General features: G+C 36.2%; 1 protein-coding gene across 1 annotated transcript; it reads right to left on the bottom strand.

The window, feature by feature from the left end:
• Nucleotides 1–11649: 11649 nt before the first annotated feature.
• Nucleotides 11650–19126, bottom strand: LOC105031966 (uncharacterized). Its single transcript, XM_010906273.3, has 5 exons — nt 18881–19126; nt 12917–13031; nt 12724–12813; nt 12234–12332; nt 11650–12125 (listed from the first exon to the last, which is right to left on the bottom strand). Exons 1-5 carry the CDS (start codon nt 18946–18948, stop codon nt 12024–12026), a joined length of 474 nt encoding a protein of 157 aa, XP_010904575.1. The 5' UTR covers nt 18949–19126; the 3' UTR covers nt 11650–12023.
• Nucleotides 19127–19584: the final 458 nt, after the last annotated feature.

A 19584-nucleotide genomic window follows, 5' to 3' on the forward strand; every position in this document is an offset into this window, starting at 1 on the left:
ATATGTTTGTATACTTAGATTATAAATTTATTTTTAATCTGATCTATGATTAGTATATAAGATATATGATATCATGCTTAAATCTAAAATTTTATTTAGACCTGATTTTACATGCATATATATGATATATATTTATTTGTTAAAATCTAAAAATTATTTTATATTTTAAAATTTATTTTTATGTAAAGAATTTAGATCTAAAATATAATTTTAGAATCTAAAATTTATGTTTGTGCATGAGAATTTTGATCATGAAAAAATAATTAATTAGGTCATGTAATAGGATTACATTTAAGATTTTTTATTTGAGTCATATGGATCTAATCTGATTAAGTAATTGGTCAAACCAAGTTAAGTATTGATCAAGATCAGATCAATTAAATTAATATCATACAATTATTGTTGATCAAATTAATTGAATCTCATATATAGAATCAATTAACCTAAGGATCTAATTTGGCTCATTGGTTTGAGCCCGATTCACTTGAGCTAACCAATTCTGATCAATCGACCTATTGATGTCTAAGATAAATTAATGAGACTTGATCAATTTATTGATGTCCAAGGAAGGCAACGGGGGACCCCCACCAATCTCTACTTACCTGACTAATTTAGAAGATTGGGTCTTGAATTAGGTTGCTTAGCGGTTTGGTTTAGCCCATACCAATTAGATCGATCATATGATGACTAATTAGATGAGATCTAAACCTAAACTTTCTCACAAATATTAAGTTCATAGATCTTCCACCATTGTAGATGTGCAGGCATACTACTAGCATTGATTGTTTTCAGTTGGTTACAGTAGTTCAGTTGCATCGGAAACACGCAATCACTCTATTAGCAAAGATTTGCTCTAGGGTAAGGATAGGGTTGGGCCCAATAACTGTTAGGTGAGGGACTCAATGACGGCCTTGCACCTGCTTGTGAACAATGGGTCAGACTTCACTAAAAAGTATGGGCAATAACTGTTAGGTGAGCCCATATGATTTAGAGATCAAGTTGCTGCAACATACTTAGAGAAATATCTGGACAAAGAGTTGCCTATACATCGATGTGCATATTACCAACAACTATTAGGTGATGTGCATATCATTGGTGGAACCGGAGCACCCACTAGAAATCCTTTATCGTGTTAGGATTTTCATTTTCTTTCCGGAGAGTGGAGGGATCTGATAAATTAGTGAAAGTCATTGTTTGCATCTTAAAGTCCCTAGAAGTAAATTAAATATTAAGTACAAAAGTCTAATTTGAATCTCTACTCTCACAGTTAAACAATATCAGTCTCAAACCTTCTAGTCCGCATCCTTGAAACCAATCGTTTGTCCGATAATAATTTCAAAGACTGGCTCAGAAATCTCAGGATTATACTGACCTCAGAAAAATTAAGCCATGTTCTCGATCAAGATCCCATAATGCTATCAAAATGTCCTACTGCTCAGCAAAGAGTTATTTTTGAGAAGTAGATGGATGAAGACAATGGGGTCAAGTACTGTGGGCTGGCATCTATATCAAATGAGTTACAAAGCCAGCACGAGCATATGATCACTGCCTACAAGAGTTGTATGGTGAGTAAAGCTGTACTGCATGCTTCAAAGTATCCAAGAGACTCTTCAATCTGAAGATGCATGAGGGGCAGTCTGTCCATGAGTACTGTATGACAGTGATCAAAGATATTGAGGAGCTTGGGAAGCTCAGACTAGATATGCAAAAAGAATTACAGATGGATCTGATCCTTCAATTCTTACCAATTCATATAGTCAATTCATTATAAATTTTTATATGAATAAACTTGACTGCACTATTCTCGAACTCATCAATATGTTGGTCACCATGGAGGATACCTTAAAGAGTTCAAGGGGTACTGTTCTCGCTGTGGAGTGCACTTCTTCTTTCAAGAGACAGTCTACTAGAAAGAAGAAGGTTAAATCTATGAAGAAGCAGAAAAAATAGAGCAAGCTGAAGAATAATGGTCCAAAGGTGGCCGAAGCAAAGGAAAAGTATTTCCAGTGTCATGCTAAAGGCCACTGGAGGAGGAACTGTCCAAAATATCGAGAGAGCTTAAAGATCAAAAAAGATGATAAACCTTTCGAAGGTATGCTCATAATTGAATCTAATAACCTTACGATTTCTTCTACTTCTAGTTGGATATTAGACTCTGGCTCGAGTGCTCATATATGTACCTCAATGCAGGGTTTGATAAAAGTAGGAGGTTGAGAGAAGGTGACATAATCCTTCGGTTCGATAATGGAGTAAAGATTACTGCAGAGATCGTTGGCACTTATCCTCTTTGATTACTGTCTGGTGTTAGATTAGATTTGAAAGACTGTTATTATGTTCCTGTAGCTAGTCGGAATTTAATTTTTGTATCTGTGCTAGCACAGGAAGGTTTTGAAATTTGCTTCAATAAAGATTTTTGTTCTATTTATTTACGAAATAAATTAGTTGCACGAAGTCTTTTAATTGACAGTCTTTATCACTTGTATGTTGATGCGAATGTCAATCTAAACGAGCAAATAGTGAGTGTTGTAGGCCAAAAGAGATCCAGAGATGAAATTAACTAGAAGTACTTGTGGCACCACAGACTAGACCACATTGGAGAGGACAGGATAAATAGACTAAAAAGGATGGGATCCTTGGCTCTCTTAACCCAGAGTCATATCTAGCTTATGAATCCTGCCTTCGAGGAAAGATGGCCAAGTTACCCTTTATAGGACATGGGGAGAGAGCCACTGAGTTACCCCCTGGTACACACCGATGTGTGTGGGCCATTTGATGTGCAGGTCAGGGGTGGTTATACCTACTTCATTATCTTTACCGATGATCTATCTAGGTACGATATATGTATCTGATGAAACACAAGTCTGAGCCCTTTGAAAGGTTCAAAAAATTTAGACATAAAATAAAAAAATAAATAGGCAAATCCGTTAAAGTTCTTCGATCTGATCGAGGAGATGAATACCTTAATCGAAAATTTTTAGAATATCTTAAGGACAACAGCATAGTCTCTCAATAGACGTCTCTTGAAATATCTCAGCTCAATGGGGTATCCGAAAGGAGGAACAGAATCTTATTAGATATGGTCAGATCCATGATGAGCTTCACTGATCTACCCTTATTTCTTTGAGGATATGCCTTGTTAGCTATCATTCACTTGTTGAATAGGGTTCCATCAAAGTCCATTCCTATCACACTATATGAGATATGGTTCGATAAGAGATCGAGTCTAGGTTATCTTACGATTTGAGGATGTCCAACCTATGTCAAGAGATAGATAGCAGATAAGTTAGAGGATAGATCTATTATAGCTCACTTTATCGGATATCCAAAAGAATCTATGGGATACTACTTCTACTTTTCACAAGATCACAATATGATTGTGAGTCGAAATGCTGTATTCCTACAAAAACAGTTTATTCAGGATGGCGGTAGTGGGAGATTAGTGAAGCTCGAAGAGAAAGTCTCTGAAGAGCCAAGAGCTATAGATCCTCAAGAACCCATAGTCCATGAGCCAGTAGTTGATGTTCCTTTATCACCTCGTAGATCTAGCAAGATCTCCCGACCTCTTGAAAAGTATATGAGTATGCTTATGGAGGAAGTAAAGAAAATATTTTTTATGAGAGATAGGGGTCATACTGATGATCCTAACATTTTTTACGAGATGATGTTTAACATCGATTTTAAAAAATGATTAGATGCTTGAAGCAAAAATTGACTCGACACACTCGAACCAAGTCTGTACTTTAGTGGATCCACCTGAGGGTATCATATCCATTGGATGTAAATAGATCTACAAAAGAAAGATAGGTGCCGATAGTAAGATAGAGACCTATAAAGCTAAGTTTATGGCTAAAGATTATAGTCAGCGCGAGGGCATTGACTATCAGAAAATCTTCTCATCTGTAACCATGCTAAAATCTATCCATACTTTGCTTGCTGTTACAGCTTACTATGATTATGAAATCTGGTAGATGGATGTAAAAACTATCTTCTTGAATAGATATCTTGAGGAAGATATCTATATGGAGCAGTCTATGGATTTCACATCTGGTGATAGTGACCATAGAGTCTGCAAGCTGCAAAGGTCCATATACAGATTAAAGCAAATTTCTCAGAGTTAGAACCATCATTTTGATGAAGCAATCAAATCGTTTGATTTCATAAAAAATAAAGAAAAATCTTGTGTGTACAAAAGATTCAGTGGGAGTGTGATAACATTCTTTGTATTGTACGTGGATGATATTCTCCTCATTAGGAATGATATTCCCATGCTGAACACGGTCAAAAGATGGTTGTCCAAGAAATTTTTCATAAAAGATCTAGAAAAAGTGTCCTATATTCTCGAAATAAAGATCTATAAGGATAGACTTCAACGGATGCTTGGTCTGTCACAAAAGCTATACATAGAGAAAGTGCTAAAGAGGTTCAGCATGAAAAATTTCAAAAGATGTCTCTTATCTTTTAGACATGGTATTAGTCTTTCCAAGATGATGTATCTGACCACATCTGAGGAAGTACAGTGCATGAGTAGGATTTCTTACGTCTCGATCATATGGAGCCTCATGTACCTCATGCTATATACTCGACCTGATATTACCCTTGCCGTGAGTGTCATGAGCAGGTATCAGTCGAATCCAGACGAAGAGCTCTAGATAGCTGTGAAGAACATCCTTAAGTACTTAAGAAGGACTAAGGATTTGTTCTTGATCTTTGGAGGTGATTTTGAGTTACGAGTCAAGGGGTATACTAATTCAGACTTCATGTCTGATCCTGATGATAGAAAGTCTATGTCAGGATACATGTTCGTTTGTAATGGTGGCGCAATTAGCTGGAAGAGTTTCAAGCAACCCATCATAACGGATTCGACCATGGTGGCTAAATATGTTGCTGCTTCGGATGCTGCAAAGAAAGGCTTCTGGTTCAAGAAGTTCATCGTGAGATTTAGAGTTATGACATCGGATGTCGTACCGCTGTACTACGACAACAATGGAATCATAGCACTTGCTAAGGAGCTAAGGTCTCATAAAAAATCTAAGCACATCGAGTAGCGGTTTCATATCATACGCGACTACCTCGAAAAGAAACATATCGAGGTGCGAAGAGTAGACTCTGCGGACAATGTGACAGATCCACTGACTAAGCAGTTGAGCCAATCGAAAATAAAAGTCCACCTTGAGAAGATGGGACTTAGATTTGTGGCCAATTGATTTTAATCCAAGTGAGAGATTATTAGATGTATGTTCTAGAAGTCAATATGGCTGACACATTGTAATAAATCTAGGACATAATTTTATACTTAATACATTGATATGACCAATAAAAGGATAAGTTTATTTTTTATTCAAGTATGATGTGTCCTTGAATCATTCATGAAATTAGTTTCGATACATATTCTTAAGGTGTTGATAATTAGAGACATGTATTTAATTTCTAAATACTTTCGATCATAGGATCATCATGAAGATGGTAATAGATCTGGATAGACTGATGTATAAATTACTTCCTTCAGGATAGATGAGTCTCTGGTCTACTGTGTAGAGACATAGAACGACGAGTGTGGGTTGTTGTTAGAGAATAACTAGTAATCAGCATGACTATATGAGAGATCATTTGGATTTTTATTCGACCATCAGTGATTATCTTTATGCTGTAGTTATATGACTGATCCTTTGACTTGAGATGGTACTGCTACTCACAGTGAGGCTGCTAGAGTTTGACTGACACATAAACATGGGTCTCAATGAGCCCTTGTAGTAGATGTTGACGATAGTTGGTCTACTATAGGAGTGGGGTGCACATCAAGATAGGATCTATCGACCTTGATAGAGAGTAGTCCTGTGAGATTTGAGAGGCTAAGTCTAAGAGTCTGTGGCCACAATAGTATGATTGATGAAAAAAAAATTTTATAAAAATCACAACTGGACTTGAGCTAATCGAATCTATCATATGACTGATGATGAAGTTTGACGATTTATCCATGACCTGCCATCTAGTCGAGACTTATGATAGAGGGACTAAATCACATATTAACTACACCTAGAGGTTCATTTTAGTTCTACTGGGTTGCCACTACATACTGCTAGGTGTTACTGATGGATTGTGAGAGCTTACTAGGATTATTCTGGATCGACAATCCTTATTGAGTTAGAGTGAAATTATTCCGACCCATTGAAAAGAGTTTCAATGATACTTTGATAGAGATCATTATATATCTCACTACCAAATAGAATTGATCCTATGGGGTCACACAACAAAGGGATTAGGTCTGAAATAAGCAATTAAATTTATGAAGTGTCAATTGGATTTAGAGAAATCCATTGGATTCATGATAACCTTGCTGGCACATGGTTGGACCAAATTCTCCTTTCCGTTGGGATTACTTATTTGATAAGATAATTCTAACTTAATTATTTACTAATAACCTAAATGAATAAGATTCATTAGATTTTAATTGTTAGGTGTCTAAGGTTATGGATCATATAAATTAAGGGTATAAGTCCCTAATTAATTTTTTTGATAATTATTCTTGGGCGCCACCTTGATTTGATCAAGTTGGGCATGTCCATTGATTAGAGGGCCTTTAGTTCTCCTATGGGACGTCTCTTAGGTGTGTTTTGGGGTATCTAATTATGGGGATAAGGGCTCCAATTGTTGGTGCCTAAAGGATCTCCTAAAGTAAGTTGGATAACTTAAGTTAATAGAAAATTCAATGCAAGTATGACATGTATTATGAGATTGAATAGGATTCAATTCTCATGTCTATTTAAAGGGATCTCCCCTAAGATCCCTAAAGTATCCAAACCAACAGCCCCCATGCTCATAGAAGGTCTCTACGCCCTCTCTTCCTCCCCTTTTCTCTTCTTTCTTGGGCATTCTACATGCCCCTTCTCTTGGGACGCACATCCCAAGGTGTTCCACGCCCAAGACTGTTGGGTGCCTCTTCCTTGCTGGTTTCTAATATCTGATAGCAGCACATAGCAAGAAGAAACTCTAGAGAAGAGGATAAGAAGAAGATCAAGGAAAGAGATCAAGTGTTGATCGCGATCCAGACTTCATTTAGATTCAGCAGGCTGAATTTTTGGAGAAAAAAAATTCAGATTGAAGAGGACTGTTCCAAACTGATCCTGAGTGGATACTCATAGAGGTTGGATACTTGTGCGGTTAAGAGAGAACCTCTTCTCTTTCATATCCAGATTTGAAGAAAAAAATTGTGAAACAGATATGTGATTTGATTACAATCTGAATTTCAGCATACATCAATTTCAGCATATAAAATAGATTCATGTGGTTTTATATTTTCATGCATGCATAATTTAAATTAAAAGTATTTTAAACTTGTTCTCCACTACGATATTTAAAAAATAAAGTTCTGAAACATATATGTATGTACTAAATCTCGAATTCCAACATTTATAGCCCCTAAAAGTAGGATAGATCGGCATCTGAAGCTAGTTCCATATGACATTGGTAGCAGATAATACTAGTGGGCATATGATCCTATCAATGGATAATAGTAGTTAGCATATGACACTAGCAATAGATAATAGTAGTTAGTATTTTATTGATTACAATTATGTCATAGATATAATAGTAACCTTAGCATTTAGTCTGAGAGAAATAATTGCAATATGAAATGGTTTAATGGGGCATGATTTACAATTTTTTTTATATTATACATTTGAAACTATATTTATGAAATATTCATGATTTATGTCTGCATGATTGGCTTTGTAACTAGCTTTATTATTTTGTACTGTGAAATATTTTATTTTATAATATCTATTATTTTTTAAAATGATACATTGTTAAAGAAAAATTTATACTTGATCTATTAAGGTAGTATAAGATTTACTTACTGAGTTATGTAGCTCATATCTCTTTTTATTTGTTTCACTAAGATTAAAGAATGGTTCAGGTTTTGAGTTTGTGCTAGCCAGCGTGGCAATTTTGTGGCAGAATTTTAGCTTATTAGTTGCTTATGAATTTGTAGGAGGTGACTTTATGAATATAAGGTTATATATTTTGGTATTTAAATTTGGATTCAGATGCTTTGAAGTAGTTTTTGTTTAATTATTTAATGGATGTTGAATTTGAATCCTTTATTTTATTTGAGATTATGTTGTTGACTTTGTGTTATTATGAGCGGTATCCCATGGTACCATCATCGTGTTATATATTTCAAATTTGGAGCTTGACAAAATGAGTTCAAAATAATTCATGTTATGAAACTAAGACATAGCTGAAGCGGAGGCCGAACCAAGAGTTTCAATTTTTCCCGCATCCAACATAAATGAATTTGAGGTTGAAACATAAGGATGATAAGTAGCCCAACTACGAAGTACATTAGCAAGTGTTGCAGTCATACATCCTGCTAGCTTGGCTGAATTTTTATTCCGGCTTCTCATAGTCCAAACAAAGGTTGAGGAGCAGTAAGAACAGAGGCCCGATCTATCTTTAGTTTGCCTAAAAAGAAAGCACATCAATGTAAGACTACTTTCCAAACAATATTGTAGAATGTTTTAGATTCAAGATCTGCACAGAAATAGAAAGCACGCTCTTGGGTAAGCCACAGATTTTGGATCTAACTTGGGAGACTTTTGGTGTGGGAACTCAAAGTTGCTCCCATATAAGGAGCAAGGTATTGTAGTGTAATAGACAAATCCACAGTTTTGACTATCATGGTGCTGTGTTTTATCACCTCTAGTTCTTGAGAAGTAGTTACTGCTTGAGCTATGGAAGATGCTTTTTGATTAATAGTTATATAAATATATATCTAATTTTATCTTTTGTTTTTTCAGTTAAGAATTGTACCCATGGCTGCTGCTATTTTCTCCAGACTGGTTTTCCCTAGTGATTAATTCGTGCCAACCGGATCCTATGTCAATAAGCCCTGTTTGCTGAGATTCATGTATAAAACATCTCAAGATAATACCTAAAGCAGGAGTTCAATTCACTGATGGCCAACTAAAGCAAGCACTTCACCAGCACCATCTTTGAAGTGTGTTCCTTCTTTTCCACATTAGAGGTTCAAAATCTAGCATTCACCCTCTATAATTTTATTACACACTGGAGGGTCTGAATTGTAGCTGCTTGAGAAGTTGAGAATAATCCATTGTATTTCAAATTAATATCCCTAAGGTTGCAAAGGCCTTTCAGACTTGTAGTTAGTGTGGACTCTCAAGAAAGTAGATGAATAGAAACAAGGAAAATTTTGATCCACATGGCACAACCAGAATATTCTTTGTTTTCCTCTCTCACAAACTCTTGCTTGCATGGGAGAGAATTGTATATCGATAGAATGGCCATTAAATTATTGCATTGGTGCCCCTCCACATCGATCCTTAACAAAGTCTTTATAAGCAGTACCTTGAATATGCTAGAAAAGTTTAAAACTGCTAGAGATCAGTCCTCGATTACGTTAGTTCTTCCACACTCACCCTGAACCCTCTTTTGGATGACCTTAACTAGGTCCTTGGCAGCCTTCATTTGATTTTTTTCAAATAATTCAAAAATATTTTTAAGGTCTTTGCAGTGATAATAATTCATAAAAGGTTTTGAGATTAAAATGATGCTTTAAAAGATAAATTCAAAAGTCAATTTCTCTTAACTATGTATACAAATGGATGGGAATGGTGGACTGATCTATCCCCTTTTTTTTGTCGAACAAGATTACAAAGGGTTCTATGCCCCCACCTAGTTTATTGAGAGAAATTTTAAACATATTGCATGCAAGAAGCAAATTCAAAATACTAATAATAATGCATGATAATTTTACTAACTGAACCAGATGTCATGTACTCATACTATTCTCTATTGAATCAACTGATTATTATTAGAGCTGTCAAGATGGACCGACCTGCCCCGATCTATCTCTAAACGGGACGGGACAGGTTGACCCATTTAACTAGCGGGTTGAAAAAACTCCAACCCGATCCGATCCATCATGGACTGCGGGTTAAATGGGCCAACCCACTAAAATTCTCTCCTCAAAAAAAAAAAAAAAAAAAAAACTGTTAACCCTTCCCTCTCCTCTCCGCATCCCCTCCACGATCTCTGGAGAGTTGGTAATTTTTTACTAAACAAAATAGGCGGATAACTAGACAAGAGTCAAGGCCTCAAGGGGATTCGGTAATATTCTTTTTTTTTACCAAACAAAATAGGTGGGCCAGCCCGCCCCAATCCGCCAAGCCAAACGAGACGAGTCATTTGACTCGCTTTTAGATGGGTTGCTAAAGTATGAACCCAACCCGCCCTATTTACATAGCGAGGCAGGCCAACCTGATGAGCTCAACCTAAATTAATAGCTCTAAATATTATATGTACTTCAATATCAAATCAAGTTTATATATTGTTTGATCGGACCTCCAAAATTGTAGATCCAAAATAAAATTTCAAAATTGTAGATCCAAAACAAAACCAATTAACAAATTTTGAAGAGGATGCCCCTTACCAGGCAGGAGCTGCAAGTGGAGAGAATTTTCATAAAAGAAGATTTACCACCATTATCGGATGGATCCGAAATAATATGAAGCAACTTGATGAACAACATGACAGATTGAGTTGCATCTTATGTTATAAAAAAATTGAATCTGGAGATAGGATGAGATGTGCCGATCGATCCTGTGAAATCTTTTGTTTTCTAACCTTATGGGCTCACTCACTATAGACATTCTTGCTCACCCTCTCCAAACCCCCACATCGATTCTTACAAACCCACTGCCATCAGTGACGATTGTTTGTGGTCCTCTTGTGTCATCATTATGTGAAGAAGAAAAAAATTGTTCGAACTATTCTACCACAAGATTTCCTCCTCTATATACAAAACCAACCCATACCTAACCTAATTTGTTCTCTCAGTGCATGCCTTTAAGCAATGATATCCGACCATAGGACGCAATATACTACTAAGATCCATTGGGATACATCACATTATAAAATAATCTGATAATTTTTAAAAATATTTATTTATAAAAATAATTATAAAAAAATAATTTTTATCATGTTTGATTGATAAAAAAATTACACTCAAAAATGACACTGAAAAAAAATTACTATATTTAATTGAAAAAAAATCTATATAGAAATATGATTAAATTTATAAATATATCCTCCAACATAAAATAATCTTTTAATACTAAAATAATATTATCATCTTTAATTTATTTTTATTTAATAACTATAATCACATAACTCTTTACGTAATGCCATCTCCATCTTAATTTTTTTATAAAAATTTTTATTAAATAAATTTAAAAAATATTAAAATAAATTCAATTTACATATGCAATCTTATTGAAAATATTTTTAAATATAAATTATCACTACTCAAGAATTTATCAAATATCAATCCTTCATAATATCTTCTTTTTTACAAAAATAAACATAAAACCCATCATTCTTTTATCATCACTCTCTTTCTTTTTTTCATACCAAACATGATAATCTAATATGAGATTCAGTTTTTTATGCCAGATTACCCTCAATAAAATAGACCCCAAAAATAACCGCGAATGCATATGTTGAAGGACAACGTATAACAAATTGAAAGGCCAATGACTTGAATAAGGCCTAGAAAGTGCTGATCCAAAATTTCATTGCCACAAATGAAATCAAGATTTCAATACACAACATTAAGATCTAGAAGTTCAGGTATTGCTTTCAATCTTGGTGGGTGTTGATGCGCATTCCACAGAAGCTATTAGGGTCAATAACAAAACAGGTCAATAAAAACAATTTGAACACTGTAATTAAATTAAGTTGCGAAAGAAACTCAACTATGCAAGTGCTTCAACAAAGAAAGAGCTAATCTCTGGAACAAACCTCTCCAGAGATAATAATACAATAGAAACACAAACATCTAAATCCGCCATCGACGTCTCAAAAGGGCAGTGCACCCCCAAATGGAATCTGATAGACTTTAAGCACGTAACAAGGACGACATGGCTGCTGTAGCTTCATTGTGTGTAGAGACCGACAATTACCTGACTCCCACCAACCTACACTGCATGCACCACCAACCGTTCAACTTAATTTGTTTTTGATTTGGGAACCTTCTTCTTGGGCTGCCGTTTTGGGATGGAGTTCTTCATCCCCAGGAAAAAGAGTAGTGCACCAAAGAGAGCCAAATTCTGCGGTAAGAATTCAATTGCTATAGGTTATTCGTCTATTTTTAAAGTTTAGATCCTACAACCTGGCAAGAATATAAGCTCACGTGAAAAAGTAGAGTAAACACACACCTGAGCAAACTTGACGAAAAGCTGCACAAACTCTGGCCTCTCCATGTCATAGTTGTAGAAGTCATACACCACAGGAGTAATAAATGCCAGGTAAAGAAGCTGCACAAGCATCAAGTATTTCAGCCTTGCTACTAGCCCCAATTCAACTAGATAATTAGCATTTTCTGAAATTATGCAGAACCTAGGATGCACTTTTCAGAAAAATAACAGTGCAGGGTGTGCATCCTCAGTTGTGAAAATTACTGCCCACCCTCGTAGACCAATCAGCAGGTTGTGCAGAGGTACCTTTTTTACACAATCGTGTCACCCTGCCAATTCCCAACAGTTCTAGAAACATACATGACCAGCGGACCATCTGATCATGAGTGGGACCCCACTGACCACTTCCAGATATCATAATGGAAATGCTTCTAAAAGCAGTTGAACTCTATACCGCCCTAGTTATACAATTAGGATGGGTTAAATAATCTAGGGCACAAGAAACACAAACCAAGAGATATGCTCCAAAGGAGCTGCTGAAGATGAACAGAAGACCTCCAAGCCCTTTCAGAAATATGGTGGCAGAAACAACATGTTTCATCTAAGAAAAAAAGCAACCAAGTATTCAGCAACTGCATGTCAGTGACTGGTGTAACATATCTCAATGAAGGAAAAAATATATAGAAAAAGCAGTTATTAATCACCTCAACATGTGGCACTACTACCCCAAGATGGGTTGAAACATGTTTCATGAGAAGGTTGAATTTCGGCCCCAAGGCCTTGGCCGCTGGCCCACCATCAACTCCAAATTCATTGAACCTGACCAGACCATGATTTATACATTTAGCACAAAGCAACAAAATGCACATGAATAGAAAGATAAGTAGAAAGCGCACACAAAGATGCCTGGCCAATATATTGTCAAGTGAAAAATAAAGATTATCAGCATAGGAATGTCAGTCAACCAAGTCACGCATGCACATGAGTATATCGCATACGCACAGGTGCAAACAAGCAGATCCACCAGACTACATGGTAAACATTAAATATTCTGTAAAGATTCAATGGTTCAAAACCAATTTGTGGGATATCCAACTTCTCACCATTGACCATGATTTACACCACTAAAATGCCTAAAAAAAAAAAATTATATTTTTCGGTGATCTAGCTATGTGTAATGTGGTTGCATACTGAACCATTTGTGCTGGTTCGACAGGGCATATAAATTGAAAAACGACAACCATTGACCTCGATCTGCTCAAAGCACCTATAGGTCAAAATTCAATAGGTCATGATGCTTAGGTTATGGCAAAGCATCTTATAATGCCACTAAAACCTTCTATTTTTGCACCTATCTCATGCATAGTATGGAGACATCCAAAGATATGATTTTGGATTATAGGCATCTTCAATGGAGTAAAACATGATGAACAGAGTGCATCTCCAAATTGGAGACTCATCGATTTCTGGGCAGTGAAATCTTGTACAAAGGATATACCGTATTTGCATGTAAGGCTAATTTAACATTCTTTGGCCAATGTGATCTGGAGTTTGTTCCAATCAAAATACCACATTTAGCCTCCAAGCATCATACTAGGCAGTTTTCATGCATGCGATATATCTGCATTTTGCCAAATGAAGATAGCGCACCAGAAAGTGATGCACTTACTACAGAGAAAGCTGTAACACTTTATCTGACAAAAACCAAAATACTTCAATGTACCAAAACTACCTTGTACAATGCACAGAGGGAATATATTTTTGTTTCCCAATAGGCAAGCTGAAAACTTGCCCAGTCAGATGTAGACTAAATTTTGCATGGACATGGACATGAGAATCGGATTTCGAGACATGTCCAAGTATTTGACTTGACAGGAGGACAAAATGGAAGCACATAGATACATAGACCAAAATTAATTTTAACGCAATGATATATTTAAATATTTTGTCAAATAAATATTAAAAGAGAGATCATTTAAAGTGTTCCATCATGCATATCTCACCCAAACCTTCCAATTAGCTAAAAGATTTTAGAAAAATAACAGAGAGCAGGCCTTGGCACAAAGATAAGGTTGCTCTAGTGTGACTAGGGTGCCAATGGTTCGAAACATGGAAACAATCTCTCTAACTGAATTAATCAGCTAACTGCCTTTATTGCTTTTCTCGGACCCAAAAGTGATACATCAATCAAAACTCCAGAAAATTGATGGAAGCAACATTCAAGCAAGCTGTAAAGATCTAACCAGTTTTGTCATTCAAACTCTCTCCTCTTGATTTCTATGTGATTTACCATTAACTATGGCCATTCTTTAATCCAAATGGCTAATGCAAGAATCTAGAATTCTGAATGGCAAACCCTGAGCAGATTCCAGCAAAGAGGACATAAATTTGGTTAGAATTTTAAAGAAAAGTTTGTGAGAGAGAACCATGAAAAAATGTTTCATCCACCAATAGCGAATAATCATCTATGGCTAAAAAGTTCCAGATAATACAACTGATTGAGAATGCTTTAAAATATGGAATACTTGGAATGGTGGCACCAGTCGCAGTGGAAGATGCAGTATGTTTTTGAGATTGTCAAGCCAAAAATTGAGATCACATCAGAGAACTGGGTGAATGAACCAAAGACGTAATGTAGGAGCATGTGCAATAAAAGCATGGTGCAAAACATATGGCAATAAAGAGTCCCAACAAACACAATTAACATTCCACTAACAGATATTCTTTCACCGGGTGAAGAAATTCCTCAATATTGTCAAGTTCTTGATACAAGACATTAAGTGAATGATCATTCTCACTAAAGGAGCTGAAATAGAAGTATGTCTACATGACAAAAAAAAGGTTAGAACTCAAAAACCGCTGACCATCACAATGATTAACCTTATTCAAAAGCAGTACCAGTATGAGATATTTTTCCCTTTTATATACAAGGGAAACATACTGAATTGGTTTTCTAAATCTTCACATATATGCACCCAAAATTGACAAAGTCATGCATTTCATTGCCATGTTAATGATACTCTTATCTGAAATAATTTCAACAATGACAGCAGACTGTAATATCCCGGATTGGACTCCAATTACAAGCCAGCTTTCACCTACTCAACTTCCTCATAATACAAGAGTAAGTTTCAATTTACATATACAAAATGATCACATAATATATATGCATCCTGAAGCTACAGACTATCTTATTTTTAATCAATGTAGTAATTAGTGAGATTCTCTATTTTTCTTTAATCTTCTTCATCTATATAAGCAATGGAACTTCCATGCGTATATCCTCTGCAAGACATTAAATAAGTCAATGCTACCATGATGTAACTAACTCATTATATCACCTAAAATTTAATGGAAAAGGAGTTGCCTATAGTTCTAGGATCAGAATCCACATAGACTTCTCTGTCTTTACCCAGATCAATTCACTAAAATTCTAAATTTAGAATCACAAAAATGAAAGATCTATCAAATCCATGGACCCTGATCCATACCCCATAATCTGAAAATCAACACTACAAACTCCAAAAGTAACCATTTATTCATGGAAGTATCCAACCAGTGTTGGTAGCCAATACATATGTGATATGGACACAGCCTAATTTTAAGTATCTGTGCTTCCTAGATGATATGTAACACCTTCATTTCTTGAAATTAATAGCTAGACAGATATGCCTGAGCAAATGGACAGAAGGAATACTAATCCATGAAGTTCATTTGATATAAAAAGTTCAGAGGCACAATATTTAATAGTCGAACATACAACTAAATACAAATCCATAGAAAATAACAAATGGCCACAAAGCTGAATCCCCAATAGGTGAATTTTAGCATTGAACACAAAAAATAATGTAGAAAGAGATGGGATGAAAGATAAAATATGTAATACTCAATAAACATTCTCTTCATGTTTCATTCTGTCTTTTCTTTTAAATTTGTACTCATGCATCCTTTGTTATTTTCTTTAATTATCAATTCTCCTTTCATATTTTTTCTTTCATTTAACATGACTATAAATAGGGTAACAAGGGTTGATATCTTCATATTTTCCAACAAATGCAGTCAGATAGGTTAAAGGATCATTTATGAGCTCACACAAAACCATAGAAAGCATCAACTCATACTTGGAACTTTAACCCAACTTGGAAATTAATCATACTAAAATAAGCCTACAATCTCAAGGAAAAAGGGCAAGAATTCTTGCAGCATGTCCAATGACATTATAAACATAGTAATTCCAGATACACATTATTAATACAATTACAAACTTACCATCTGTCTCCCCTCTTCTAGGCAGAAGTCTCCACCTATAACACAACTTATAGCCATATTCCAACCTAAAAAGAAAAATAACCCCTCAAAAGTAAATTCAGACAGGTCTAAATCCTTATCTCATGCATGATAACCAAAACCTTCTAAACACCACATCATGAAATCATTCTTTCGCATAAAGGAAAGCACATCCAAACCTTGATTCAATATTTCAATGTAATCTTTCGATAAATTGGATGTGATCATTCCTTCCAAAACCATTCACTTGATTCCATCTCTGAAACGTAGAAACTCGTGCAACTCGAGATTCCACATTTGAATGTTCTTAATGTCCAGGCATCATCACATATCATACTAAATTTCTTCAGAACAAAATGGTTGCAGAATTCCTTCTATTTTATCTCGATTATGAAGAGTAGCCAGACCCTTGATAGATATCAAAATCAACAAAGATCAGAGAAATAATAGCGAGCAATACAATTCACATGAATTGAAGATAAACCATGACCACTGAATCTGGAAAACTAGAGCACATTTCAGTCTCTATATTACAAGTTGATCCACAAAGATTGGATGAGATGTATTTAATAAGGTTAAGCTTAGGGGCATGGTTGGATGCTCAAATATGCTAGCTCTGAATAAATTCTATGCACAGCAGAATCTTAAGAGAAAGCATGATCCAAAAGAAGAGTTTGAGGGAAAAAAGGGGATCATCCATTCTTCACTAAACCCATGATTTATGGTCTTCATTTTTTTTTTTTGGACTGTAAATCCAAAGATTTCCCTAAATTAAAAAAAAAAAAGAAAAAAGAAAAAAATTCAGCTTCTCCTCAATAACTTATTCTCAGAATCCACCATAAATGGATAATTACATGGACTGTTATCAGGACATCCAAACATGCCCGAGAAGCATACAGAATAATTGTTCATAAATAACATATCCACAAGGTAAATTATCCCTCAATAATCGTCAGGACTAACATGACTACGATAGCGATACCTGACAGCAATGGATGACATATTTCTTCTATAGATGCAGCACATAACTTCCTAACACTACAAGCCAAGCAGAAGACATTAAAACTCATGCGCCTACACCTTGAAAAATTGACAATCAATTTACACATGATGAGTATTAGGAGTTTAGGACATCCTAAAGATTTGTCTGAATATTGGATAATACCACGTTATCAACCGACAATAACTGCTACCCAACTGACAATAACTACTGCCCAACCGACAATAAGTACTGTCCAACTGACAATAACTACTGCCCATGATAGTAACAAAACCAACATTTCCTACACAACAGGCCTCTACTAAATAGTATCATCTACATACGTGAAAGAAACAATGGCAATGTCAATTTTAGAATTCTGCCAGAAATGGAAAAGTTATCACTTGGATATGAAGAATTTAAGACGCTCATAAATGATCAGAAACAGTAGTTTTCAATTCATCAAACGATCATAACACATAAAAATTTAATATCACAACCCCAAAGAATACCATTTAGGTCACACAAAGTTCCCTTAAGAAGACTGGATAATTGCAACACTCCAAGTTGATAACAACATGCAAAAGTTCAATAATAGCAAGCAAATATCACATGCATCATCCTCAAAAGAGTCTTTCTTCCTTATTACTTGACTTCTCCTATTTTTGTCCTCCATTAAACTGTAATCATAATACTAGAGTGTAACTTTTATATTCTCCAAATCCCCCACACTGCAATAACCATAACCATCAGGCCTTGTCTCCCAACAACATTATGGTTGCCACCATGAATCCCCTATTGACCAAGAACTCCCAACACGCATGGTGACTTGGCAAAGTTTCTAACTCAAATCAGTCAATCTTACAAACGCAAATAGATCTACAGAGAAAAGAATGAAATATAAAAAGAAATGTGACTTTCATAAAATAGGCCTTGTATAGGATCTCCATCATGAACCAAGACTCCGAACCCAGCTCAAAATGCTGAATTTACTGAAAATACAAAATAAAACCATCCCCCAGCTAAAAACCACCAGATCTGAGCCACAGCACCATCTCAGTCCAAGCAGATATCTATAAAAATAACCAAAAAAAAAAAAAACCTACCACATAAAGTAAACCAGAAAATTAAACTTTCACCAGAAAAACATGCTACAACAAGGCTCCTGAGGCCGGTAAAGAACAAAGCACACGCCAGGAAGAGTCTTCCGTGGATTCTTCACCAAATCCCCTAAACCCAAGGTCAGATATCCAAAAAAACCAACGATCCCTGAAACCCTAGCTACCTACACATCAATTCCAACAAGAACAACAGCAGATCTAGCCAGAAATGACCAAAATGGAGGACAAGAGAGCACGATCAAAATGGAAGACGAGAAAAGAGGAGAAGACAGAGAACTTACTCCTGGTATGCGGAGAGGAGGAAAACGGAGGCAAAAAGGACTCTCCCAGCGAAAGACACGAACCCCATCTTCAACGCGAAGAAAAAGCTCCGATCCGATCCAAAGAGCAGAGAACGAAAAAGAGAGAAGGGGCAGAGAGAGCGAGGAGATCTCTCGCTCGCTGCCTCTGATCGGATTCTTGGAAAGAAAGAAAGCTTCGGACGAGTGTCGGAAGTTTGGAAATCTATGAAACGAGACCGCCCGGATCTCTCTTTTAAAGCGCGCAAAGGAGCAAGGAGACCGGGTCCTCATCTCGGAGTCTCAGACGCGGCTGCTGGAATTAATTGTCCTTGGATTTCACAGAAATGTCCGGATTACCACTCTGCTCCTTCCGCCCGTGCCGGCCGCAGGCAGCGCTCTCCTGGTCGCCCACCGCTCGCCTCACTACGCGCGCATAGAAGTTTATATGCGAAAACAAGATTTGTTCCGTACGTGGCGACTGGAGTCCGCATGAACTATTTTATGCAGTCATGCAGTGGTCGAATGAGCAGGCTTTCGGGCAGTAAGAGCAGGAGGGTACCACTCCTGATCCGGTGGGACGCACGGATGGGGACCACTGATTAGATAATCTCGTGATTCGTGGGGAATGGCCGTTGGATGGGGTAATGCTCGATGTTGGGATCGGACGGTCCAGATTGAAAATCTGTTGGAATAGGAATCTGGAA

Source organism: Elaeis guineensis, chromosome 11 (assembly GCF_000442705.2).
Source record: "Elaeis guineensis isolate ETL-2024a chromosome 11, EG11, whole genome shotgun sequence".
Lineage (NCBI taxonomy): Eukaryota > Viridiplantae > Streptophyta > Magnoliopsida > Arecales > Arecaceae > Elaeis > Elaeis guineensis.